The sequence below is a fragment of the Pteropus vampyrus genome, unplaced genomic scaffold (assembly GCF_000151845.1).
Source record: "Pteropus vampyrus isolate Shadow unplaced genomic scaffold, Pvam_2.0 Scaffold462, whole genome shotgun sequence".
Taxonomy (NCBI): Eukaryota; Metazoa; Chordata; class Mammalia; order Chiroptera; family Pteropodidae; genus Pteropus; species Pteropus vampyrus.
The window spans coordinates 790,225-801,041 of NW_011889243.1; the positions used below are offsets into that span (position 1 = coordinate 790,225).

Genomic DNA, 10,817 nt, shown 5'->3' on the forward strand with positions numbered 1-10,817 from the left:
GTATGCTCCTAGTCCGTGGTGTCATCATTGCCTAATTAACTCTTACTTACCCTTCAAATTTAAGCTCAAATGCCCCTTCCTCAGGAGTGGCCTCTCTTCACTCTGTAGGTTAGATCAGCCCTCTACCCCACAACATAAACTCATTATTGCCCTGTGCTTTTTCTTTATAATACCTATTGCAGATTGTATGTATACACTTGTATAGGTGGTTATTCATTTATGTCTGCCTCTCCCACTAGACTCTAAGCTCCACAAGTGCAGGAGTAGGGTCTGTTTTGCTCAAATGTTGTATTTCTGGCTCTAACATAGTACCAAACACATGATAAGCATTCAGTAAATATTCACTATTTCCCTGATCTACTTCTCTTACCTTCCTCTCCTCTGTCTAAACCCAACTATCCTTTAGGGTCCAGCTCAATTTTTCTCCAGGAAATGTCCCCAAGTGGGAGAATTGGAAGGGATCCATGTAATTTCCACTTAGAAACTACGTACCCTTAACTCCCATAGCCACCCCTCCAAGGGCAGTGTAAGGAAAGACTTGTGTTTTTCCTTACTATTCACAGACACTTCTGTGACCAGACATTTGTAGTTCCCCCCCACCCCACCCAATTCTCTGACACCAGCTGAATGTCATTCAATTCAGTTCTGACATTACCTGGAGTTAGCATCAGACCCCACAGGTTAAAGACTCAGTCCCACAAGATTGCCCCACTTCAGATGCAAATCAAAAGTCCCACTTTGTCACGTATACTTCTGTAAATCAGAGTTCCCACAACCCCCTCCTCATGTTCAATAATTTGCTAGAACGGCTTCCAGAACTCAGGGAAATACATTTACTGTTTTTAAAAATATATAATAAAGGATATGTATAAACAGCTAGTTGAAGGGATACATAGGGCAAAATCTGGGTTCTGAGTGCAGGAGCTTCTGTCTCCGTGGAGTTGTGGTGCACCACCCTTCCAGCACATGGGTGTGTTCACCAACCTGGAAGCTTTTCCAAAAAACAGAGTTCATCATATAGGCATTATCGATTGTTAACTCACTCTCTCCCCTCTCCCCTCTCCCCTCACCCCTGCCCAAAGGATGGAAGGCTGGGCTGCAAGTTCCAAGCTTCTAACCGAGGCTTGGTCTTTCTGGTGACCAGCCCCATCCTGAAGCTATTCAGGAGCCCACAAAGAGTTACCACATTAGGACAAAAAGTACTGCAATCACACAGGAAATTCCAAGGGATTTAGGAGCTCTGTATCAGAAACAAGGGTCAAAGACCAAATATTAGAACAAAAGGTACCCCTTAGCACCTTTATTGCTTAGGAAATTACAAAGGTTTTAAGAATTCTGGTCAGGAGCTGGTTATCATAATATCACAATATCATAGACAGCTTTGCTGTCTGCAGCCTGAGAGAACAGTTCACACAACACTAGTCTTGTCTGCACAGGCTAGTATAATGCTAGTATAATGTATAGTGAAGAAAGAATGGAACTTGATATCATCGATGTGGAGCTTGCCCACCCATCTGTCTCTGAAGACCCCTGAGATCTGTCTACTTCCCTGTGAAAGAGACATAATGCATTTATTCACTCATTCACTTATTCAGCAAGGGAGAAGGTATAGCAGATTGGAACTCTATGCTCTTGGACCAGTTACTTCATCTCTCCGAGACCCATTTTTCTCATCTCTAAAATGGGTTCATGACAGTACCTATCCCATAGGGTTGTCTTGGAAACAAAATGAAAATTCTTGAAAGGGGCTTAGCACAGGATTTAGTACATAACAAACAATAAATGTTAGCTGATATTATAGCTTGAGCCCTCAGCTGGGCACTGGCAGAAACATGACACTGAATTAAACATATAGGCTAGTAGAGAAGAGAAGAAAGCAGATCATCACTGGATAATGAAGTGTGATCAGTTCTACTAGAGACAGACAAGCAAGAGGTAAAGGTGAAAGGTTCTAGGTTCTCTAAACACCCTAGTTTTCCCTTACATATTTTTCTGTGTATAGGGAGGGTAACATGGGGGTGGGGGCTATTCTCCAATAACGTAAGTTCTTCCTTTCCTGTGCAGAGATACTATGAGGAAGTGACTATCTGGCTTCAGTGTGGTAGTAGTGGAAGGTGCTCCAAGAATCCCCTGTACCTAAACTAATCTCTCATTCTTCTCCCAGAAGGTTCATATAGCTGGGGGAGTGGGGATGAGGGGAAGGAGAGGTATTCAAACATAAGAAGTATGTGAGATGTGCTGTTTGTGTGATTCTTGTGTTTTCCATTTTATTATTACTTAGTGTTTGGTGAAGCTTCCTTTGAAACAAAGGCTGATTTATCCGGGCCAGGGGACCCCAGGGGAGGTTGATGTTTACAGCTGGACAGAATATTCAGAGAAAACAATACCCCCTCTTTACCTGGGCATGTGGCAGAGACTGTGGAAATCAGTAAGGGGAGAGGCAAAGGGGAGGCTGTAGCTCCTCACTCCAGGTTCTCTGGAGCTTTGGCTGTCGTGTTCCTGGGCCCCTCCAGCTGGCTGCCATCCTCCTGTGCTGTTGATTGAGGAGGTTTAAATGTCAGAGCCTTTCTCCATAGGATATGGCAAGATTACTCCACAGCCAAGGCCCAGCTCAGCCTTTACCATGCAGGGCTCCTGGTGACTCTCCTGATTTCTGTGTCTGTGACTTGTAGGCAGCTCAGCCTGGAGGAGGGGTTAGGGTTCTGAGTCCTGCAGTACTTAGGGCAGGGAGTAAGAGAGAAGCACTCGGTATTGACTGCCTTCCTGCATCCCACATCATCCCATCTGACCCTCCAACAAGCCTGTCAGGATGGCATTATTACCCTATTTTACAGAGGAAGAGAACGAAGTTCAGGTTAAGGGCCTTGCATGTGACATTTGCCATCATGAAGCATCAAAGATAACAATTCTTTGCTCAAATACACTAATGACTGCGATACTCAAAGTAAAACCTGAAGTCCTCACAATAGCCTCCAAAATTCTGCCCAGTGCCTTTCCTCTCTGACCACCTCTGTCCTGCTCACTCAGCTCCAGCCACAGTGGCCTCTTTGCTATTTACTCTAGAATATGACAGGCACATTCCCATGTTCCCACCTTAGGGCCTTCACTCTAGCTGTTTGTTCTGCCCAGAACATTCTCTCCTCCTCACTTCCAAGTCTGTGCTTAAATCTCACCTTCTCAGTAAGGCTTACCTAAACAACATTTTAAATCCTGCAAACTACCTCCCACTGCCACCCACGCCCTTAGTTTCTGTAGTACTTATTTTTCAACATACTATAAGATTTACTTATTATACTTGTTTACCTGTCTTCCCTTCACCAGAATGTAAGCTCTACAAAGGAAAGGGGATTGGTATCCTGTTTTTCGATGTATCTCCAGCCTTTAGAACAGTCGTGGCATTTAGCAGGTTCTCAATAAATATGTTTCCGGTGAATGAACGAATGAACACTAGACTTAAAATTGCGTGCAAGAAGCTTCTGAGCTGGTGGGGGATCCTCCGAATTGTTGGAGGGTGGGAGAGATTCAGAGAGCGGGGGTAGCTGCACGAGACTCACAGGCTTCGGAGGAGGCGCTTGAGAAACTACATTTTCCATGAAGCTCTGAGAGCAGAGGGGCCGCAGGGGCTGCCGGGAAGAGCGTGCGTGCGAGAAGGCTGAGCCGGTGTCGCGAGGATGGCTTCTCAGCGAGGTGGGCTGTGCGCCGGCAGGCGAGCGTGGGGATAGGTCGCGTCCTGGGGACCCTTCCCGACCTGATATGCCAGGTTGAACCCACCCTTGGGCCTCCGCGGAAAGATGGGTGGGCGCCGGTCAGAGGAGGGGTACCTGCTATGAGAATTAAGCCGTTATTGCAGCCCTCGAGGAGGGTCTTGAAGGGAGGCGGCCGCGCGTGGGAATAGGTTTCTCCCGCTCCTTCCCGCAACTGTCAGCCTCACGTCAGCGGAAGATCCTCACTGCCCATTTTACAGATGGGAACACTGAGGTCTGCAGAGGAGAGGTGTCTCAACTAACAACCTTCAAACTCCTTATTTGACTTTGTCCCTCAGACAAAACCCTCCACTCTTGTCTAGTTTCCCCGGGACAGTAGGGTCAGGCCTAAGGGATGGAGTGGAACCTGACCCTCTCTGTGCCCCCAGTATTCCCACTTTCCTGTGTGGTGCAGCAGTATGCCTGGGGGAAGATGGGTTCCAACAGTGAAGTGGCTCGGCTGCTGGCCAGCAGTGACCCACGGGCCGGAATCTCAGAGGACAAGCCATACGCAGAGGTGAGACCAGGGCTGTATTTTAGCCCACTTTACAGCAGGTGAGACCAAGGGACTCCTCTACTCAAAAGGCCTGGGGCAAGTCACATGGGTCAGCTGGGCAGGGAGTGGGGGTAGGGGTATGGAGCGGCAGTAAAGAGGGAGGAGGTCCTCTAGGCTCTTCAGATCAGAGCAGGTCAATGAACTCAGATTGTGGCACCGAAAGAAAGAGTTTTGTTAAAATAGGCTGAGATTTCCAGTATGTCCTTCCTCCAGGAACTCTCAGCACTTACTGAATTTTAATTCAGCCGTCTTGACAATTAAAATGTTTGACTTTTACATTTTTAAACCTAAAATATTATGTATTTCTCCTGACAATTTCGTAGAGAAAAAAAGCATAAAAAGGCTTTAGCCTCCACTTCTGAGACTGGAATAAATGAATGCTAACACCTCACAGAGCCATTTGTCAGAGCTTTTCAGGACCTTGATAGTGCAGGTGTCATTTTCCTTACTGGAAAGATGAGCAAACTGGGACTCAAAGACACGAAATAACTAATCCAAGCCTCCACAGCTGGTTAGAGACAGAGCCTGGGTCTCTTGATTGCTGGTGTTCTGAGGTCTGCTGCCTCCCTTTATGTCCTTGATGGCATGAGCCTTTATATCCAGTCCTGGGAGGCCCCATGGGGAAGCACAGGGTAACTGGGATTGGGGCAGGTGAACTGGTGGTGCCAGGTTCTTCCCCCTTTCCTCTCAAATTTTCTGTTTTTCCAGCTGTGGATGGGGACCCACCCTCGGGGAGATGCCAAGATTCTTGACAACCGCATCTCACAGAAGACCCTAGGCCAATGGATTGCTGAGAACCAGGACTGCCTGGGCTCAAAGGTCAAGGACACCTTTAATGGCAAGCTGCCCTTCCTCTTCAAAGTACTTTCGGTTGAAACGGCCCTGTCCATCCAGGCACACCCTAACAAGGTACAGGATTAGAGTGGGCACAGAAGTCAGAGTAGAGAAGAGCTTATGTTAAGGCCCTCCCAGGACTTTTACTGCTTTTACTCCACCCATGCTAGACTCCAGTCCAAAGCTAAATCCAGGCTTGACAACTCTCAATTTAGCTGTGCATGGTCAGATGCTGGTGACACATGCTGGCAGCTAAGTCTAAGTGAACAGCCTGTGCCAAGGGAGTTTCTCCAAGCTTCTTCCTGGGCTCCATTTACCCAGCCCAGGACTATTCATATCTGCCATTTTCTCATTTGGCTCTCTCTGAAAGTTCACCTTCCAGTGCAGGGCAGTTAGCCGGTTACCTCAGCTCCACCCTCAGGGAGTCTTTCTGCAACAAGCCCATGAGTCACAGCATACACATTTGTCTAAACTCATTTCTAGATGGGCAAAGACCCAGAGAAGTGAGGGATTTACCCAAAGTCACACAGCTTGTTAGTGTCAGAGCTTGGCTTGGTGTTTCTGATTCACAGTCCAGGTCTCTTAAAGTTTATCCCAGCTTTTCCCCATATTTGGCCCATATCCCAGCCCTGGGTTGGCTGAACCTGGAGTTTCTGCATTATGCCTGACTGGGCTTATTGCCAGAGATAGGAAGCCACTTCTGTATGGTAACTGGGGAGGGCAGAGAGCAAGGGCTGGGTGAAACTAGTATCCTGCTAAGTGATGGCTGCATTTTGACCATCTTCTTCCTCCCTTGGCCATCCCACAGGAACTGGCAGAGAAACTGCACCTCCAGGCTCCACAGCACTACCCTGATGCCAACCATAAGCCAGAGATGGCCATTGCCCTCACCTCCTTCCAGGGCCTATGTGGCTTCCGGCCAGCTGAGGAGATTGTGACCTTTCTGATGAGTAAGGTTGGGCAAAATGCTGAGAGCATGCATACTGGGCCTAGGATTCATGGGCAACCCAGGGCAGAGCTGGAACAGTGGCCAAGAAAAGAAGTTGAATGTCATAGGAACTGAGGGGGCTGGTTGGCCTCATAAATTCTTGAAGCCACTGAGAAAGGCCCGAGACCAGGCTCAGGTGTGGTTGCTGAGGGTTGGTGGTGAGTAGTCGGTTTTCACTGCAAAGTTTGCTTAGCATTGTTTGGCTCTTTGATTAGGGATGGCATGGGGAGGCCTCCTCCAACTTCCCACTTCTATGGGTTCCATCTTGCCATTTCTGATATGGGACCTGGCCTGTCCTTGCCTTTCTGCAGAAGTGCCCGAGTTCCATTTCTTAATTGGAGATAATGCAGCAACGCAGCTGAAGCAGAGCCTGAGCCGTGACTCCCAAACCGTGGCCTCTGCTCTGAAGAACTGTTTCTCCCACCTGATGAAAAGCGAGAAGAAGGTGGTGGTGGAGCAGCTCAACCTGTTGGTAAAGCGGATCTCCCAGCAAGGTGGGTGTCATTATAGCCTAGGAGCAATGTCCCAACCTGGGCTCCGGTCACATACTAGGCTATAGGGACAGGGTTCTCAACCCCTTTGCTGAAATGGAACACTAAAATGGGCCCAACTTAGATGGCCTGCTGGTGACTACTGATTCTTCCTGCCTGGAGCTCCTGTAGCACCCTGTTAATGTGTCAGATATAGCCTTTAGCACCTGTGAGTTTTATAATATCACATGCACACACAGGCTGGGAACCTATCTCCTTGACTTTTGCTCAGCACAGAGTAGGCATTCAGCATGTCTGTATGAAGACTACCAAAAACCGTCTAATCCAAATCAGCTGGTTTCTTTGTCGTAACACTGAAACACCCTGCTTTTACTTAAAATATCTTCCCTCATTCTGTGCATTCAAGACAACTCAGCTCAGCACCCTCCCGCTGACCATCCACTGTCCTTGATGTCCTTTTCCAAATCCTCACACACACACACACACACACACACACACACACCCACACACACCCACACACACCCCCACCCCACCCCACCCCCATTCCCCTGGCACATTCTTCCTCATGCTATCTGGAGTGACTAACCATCTTGGTTTGCCTGGACTGAGTAATTTTCTGAGACACAGTATTTTCAGTGCTAAAAAAAGGAAAGACCTGGGCTCAGACAGTTGGGCACCCTACATGGAACTCTTTAGTTATCTCCTAATTAGGTTTTGAGCTCCTAGAGCAGTGGTTCTCAATCAGGTAACATTGGCAGTCGTCTGGAGACCTTTTTGGTTGTCAAAATCTGTGCTGGGGTGCTAGTGGTATCTTGTGGGTAGAGCCCAGGGATGCTGCTAAACATCCTACAATGCACAGGACAGCCCCCACAACAAAGAATTGCCTGTCCCCAAATGTCAATAGTGCCGAAGTTGATAAACACTACCTTAAAAAAAAAAAAAAAAAAAAAAAAACCACTCTAGCCCTTTTAATGCCTAGTGTAGTGTTGGGTATAGAAATGGTCAAAATGGGGAAAATGGTGCAAGCTGGAATTCCAAGGAAGGCTGGCCCCCAAAAGGCTGGGCATGTGGCTGGGAGAACATGCCCACCAGTTTCTGGATTCCTAAGTGGCCTTGGGGTGCTTTGTGACCCTCAGTGGCTGCTGGAAACAATGTGGAAGACATCTGTGGAGAGCTATTGCTGCAGCTGCACCAGCAGTATCCAGGTGATATCGGATGCTTTGCCATCTACTTCCTGAACCTGTTAACCCTGAAGCCGGGGGAGGCCATGTTTCTGGAGGCCAATGTGCCTCATGCCTACCTGAAAGGAGGTGAGCCATGTTTCAGCAGTTTCAGAGCCCCACTGCCATCCTCTTGAGCCTTGTTTCCCCATCCAGACAAATTGGGAGAGGGTGGTCAAGGAAACCTTTAAGGTCTCATCCAGCTCTGACTTCCCAGGGTTCCTGGGGTCAGCAGGGAAATAGCCAGTAGGGATGATGAATGCCAGGTTGGTGTTGGACACTGCTTGAAACTTCACACCAACCCTGTAACTTGTGTGGGAATCACAATGTGAACCTAGGCTATACTGAATCAAGGTTGCTCTCGCCCCTACATCACACTACCTTCATGTCTGTCCTGCCAACCCAGAGATTTTTTATGTTTAAAATACACATTGCCATAGAAGGGTGTCACATTTCGACTGTTGGCTGTTTATCCACTTGTGGACAGGATTTTGTGAGAGAATAGTCTGGGTAGGGTTGGGGCTCCCCCAGGAGTGAACATGACTCCTGTTGACAATAACAGGTGACCTGTCATCTGTTTTCGGTATCTGATATTTTTTCCCAGAGAATGCAATTCACACATTTTTACCTAAGTATAGGGAGTTCATGGCACTCAGGTTATAAGGCCTAGCCTTGGACAGCCAAACTCCAAGGCATCCTTCATCAGCTTAGCACAATTCTGTCTCCAGACTGCGTGGAGTGCATGGCGTGTTCAGACAACACAGTACGTGCTGGCCTGACATCCAAGTTCATCGATGTGCCAACTCTGTGTGAAATGCTCAGCTACACCCCCAGCCCCAGCAAGGAGAGGCTCTTTCCTCCAACACAGAGTCAGGAAGACCCCTATCTCTCTATCTATGACCCTCCTGTACCAGACTTCACTGTTATGAAGATGCAGGTGAGTAGGGGAGCATGGTGGTTGTCTCTTGTGGGGCAATAAAAACCCTGGCAAGAGACACAATGTGGATTATACCTGGGGCTAGGTTTCTTGTCAAATTCACTTGGTGCAGGGCCAGCCACAGGGCCTGCCCACTCCTCTGTACCAAGGACCAGATGTGGGCATCTATGCTGACAAGAACCTGAGCAGAGGGGGCAAAGACAGCAGAGCTCTTCCCTCTCCCTGCCTTTGGGGTTGTCCTGTGCCCCTGTGAGCTGCAGGAGCAGAGTCTAAGCTACACCATCCTTTTGTTTCTTCCTGCCCAGGTCCCTGGTTCCACCACTGAGTATAAGGTCTTGGTATTGGACTCTGCCAGCATTCTCCTGATGGTACAGGGTACAGTGACAGCCAGCACTCCCAAAGCCCAGGCAGCAGTCCCCCTGCAGCGTGGTGGGGTGCTCTTCATTGGGGCCAATGAGAATGTCACACTGAAGCTCACTGTTCCTGAAGATCTGCTGATATTCCGTGCCTGCTGTCTCCTGTAGAGGCCATAGCCATTCTAGCTCTCCTGCCCAGTCACCCTAAATCCTGGCCAGCCTTACCTCTTCATGCCCAGCTCAAACTCCTTCCTTGCTCTGGACTCTTTGGGTATGCCTTGAAAGAGCTGGTGTAGAGCAATGAGATTGAAGGTAATGACTCCTAACAGGCCTAGGCTGAACCATCTTCTTCCTCAAAGGTGCCATGTGAGGACTAAGGGCTGACACTCCCCTTGCATTCTCACCACACCTGCACCAGATTCAATGCAGGAGGCAGCAGCTATTTCACTTACAGTAGTAAACTGGTGAAATCTATGATTAGCTCAGCATCAGGTACAGCAAAAAAAAGTAGGTAATGTCTAAGCACAGGGTTCTGGCCCTAGGATTACACATTTCCTCAGCTGCAGAAGAGGTAAAGGGTAGGCCTGTGGATGAGTGTTGTTCATTGTCATCCTCTTGCTCTGTCAAAGCAATTAAAAGATAACTTGTTGAGGCTGTGGCACTGAAGAGCATTCAGACTTTGGTGGTCCAGTCTCTGAAGTAGGGAGAGGCAGCCAGCTTCAGCCTCAGATGCAAAGCTTGCAGGCAGACTTTGGGCCCTCCACCCCTGTAGACAGTGGAAGGTGGGTCTGAAAAGCAAGATTCTTCTCTAGGGTTTCAGTTGGCCTTTGGGCAGGGATCAGCATGCTAAGGCCATGCCTACTCATTTATATAGTATCCACCTGCTTTCAGGTTGGCAAAGTTGAGTAGATGCACCAACCCATATGGCCTGCAAAGCCTAAGTACTGACTGGCCATTCATGGAGAAAATTGGTCAATCACTTCTCTAGAGCACAGTCACTGGAGATACAGGGACTCAGGAACAGGACAATCCAATTTATGAAGAGCAACCTAGCTACTTTTTTTTTAAACTGACAGGAAGTACCTAGGAGGGCATCTACTCTCCTAGTGCCTACCCTCTTAGAAGTGGGACACACCTCTGCAGGAGGTTGCACAACTACCTGTTCGCCAGTCTTGGATCTTATCACTCCAGACTAAGGAGAGACCTAGGCCACTGGCTCCTTCCTGTAGGGCAAGGGTTTAGACTCGTACAAAGGGATCTTTCTCGGCTGCCCACACCTGACCCCCTGGACAACTTAATTCTAGGAAACTACCTTCAAAAAAGTTCTGACCAATCTGTTCTAGTTTTCTTTGGTCCCCAAATTTCCTCAGCTAAAAAAAAAAAAGGACCTGAGAAGAGGGAAGAAAGGGTTTGCTAAAGGAAACTCATTCTAAAGAGAAGTGATGTGCAAAGGCCCATTCTATCCATGGTCTCCAGTGAAGGCAGGCCTGAAAATGATGCCCATTGGGAACAGCTGAAAGGAGAAGAGGTGCTGGGGGAATGGTCACAGTTGGGAATATTAGGCTATTTCTTCATTTCAGAATTTATAAGGGACAATGACTGTAGCCTAGGCCTTTCTTAAAAATCCTGTTCCAACACACAGACAGTGTCAACTAGCATGACTGTATTTATTATAAACTTACAGAGTTGTAG

At 48.1% G+C, this 10,817-nt stretch overlaps 1 protein-coding gene across 2 annotated transcripts; it reads left to right on the forward strand.

Annotated features, from left to right (window-relative positions):
* Positions 1-3,597: 3,597 nt before the first annotated feature.
* Positions 3,598-10,549, forward strand: MPI (mannose phosphate isomerase). Of its 2 annotated transcripts, none has more exons than XM_011382090.2 (8): positions 3,598-3,687; positions 4,133-4,260; positions 5,008-5,208; positions 5,942-6,083; positions 6,433-6,615; positions 7,749-7,922; positions 8,561-8,769; positions 9,075-10,549. In XM_011382090.2, the coding sequence occupies exons 1-8, from the start codon at positions 3,672-3,674 to the stop codon at positions 9,291-9,293; spliced, it is 1,272 nt and encodes a 423-aa protein (XP_011380392.1). In that variant the 5' UTR covers positions 3,598-3,671; the 3' UTR covers positions 9,294-10,549. The 2 variants fall into 2 exon arrangements, with proteins under 2 accessions (XP_011380392.1, XP_011380393.1); XM_011382091.2 differs by having other exon boundaries at positions 3,678-3,760.
* Positions 10,550-10,817: the final 268 nt, after the last annotated feature.

What these genes read in the sequence shown, in the direction of transcription:
- MPI (XM_011382090.2), top strand. An exon ending in AGGACAAGCCATACGCAGAG is followed by an intron (nt 4,261 to 5,007) that starts GTGAGACCAGGG and finishes CTGTTTTTCCAG; the next exon opens with CTGTGGATGGGGACCCACCC. An exon ending in TCACTGTTATGAAGATGCAG is followed by an intron (nt 8,770 to 9,074) that starts GTGAGTAGGGGA and finishes CTTCCTGCCCAG; the next exon opens with GTCCCTGGTTCCACCACTGA.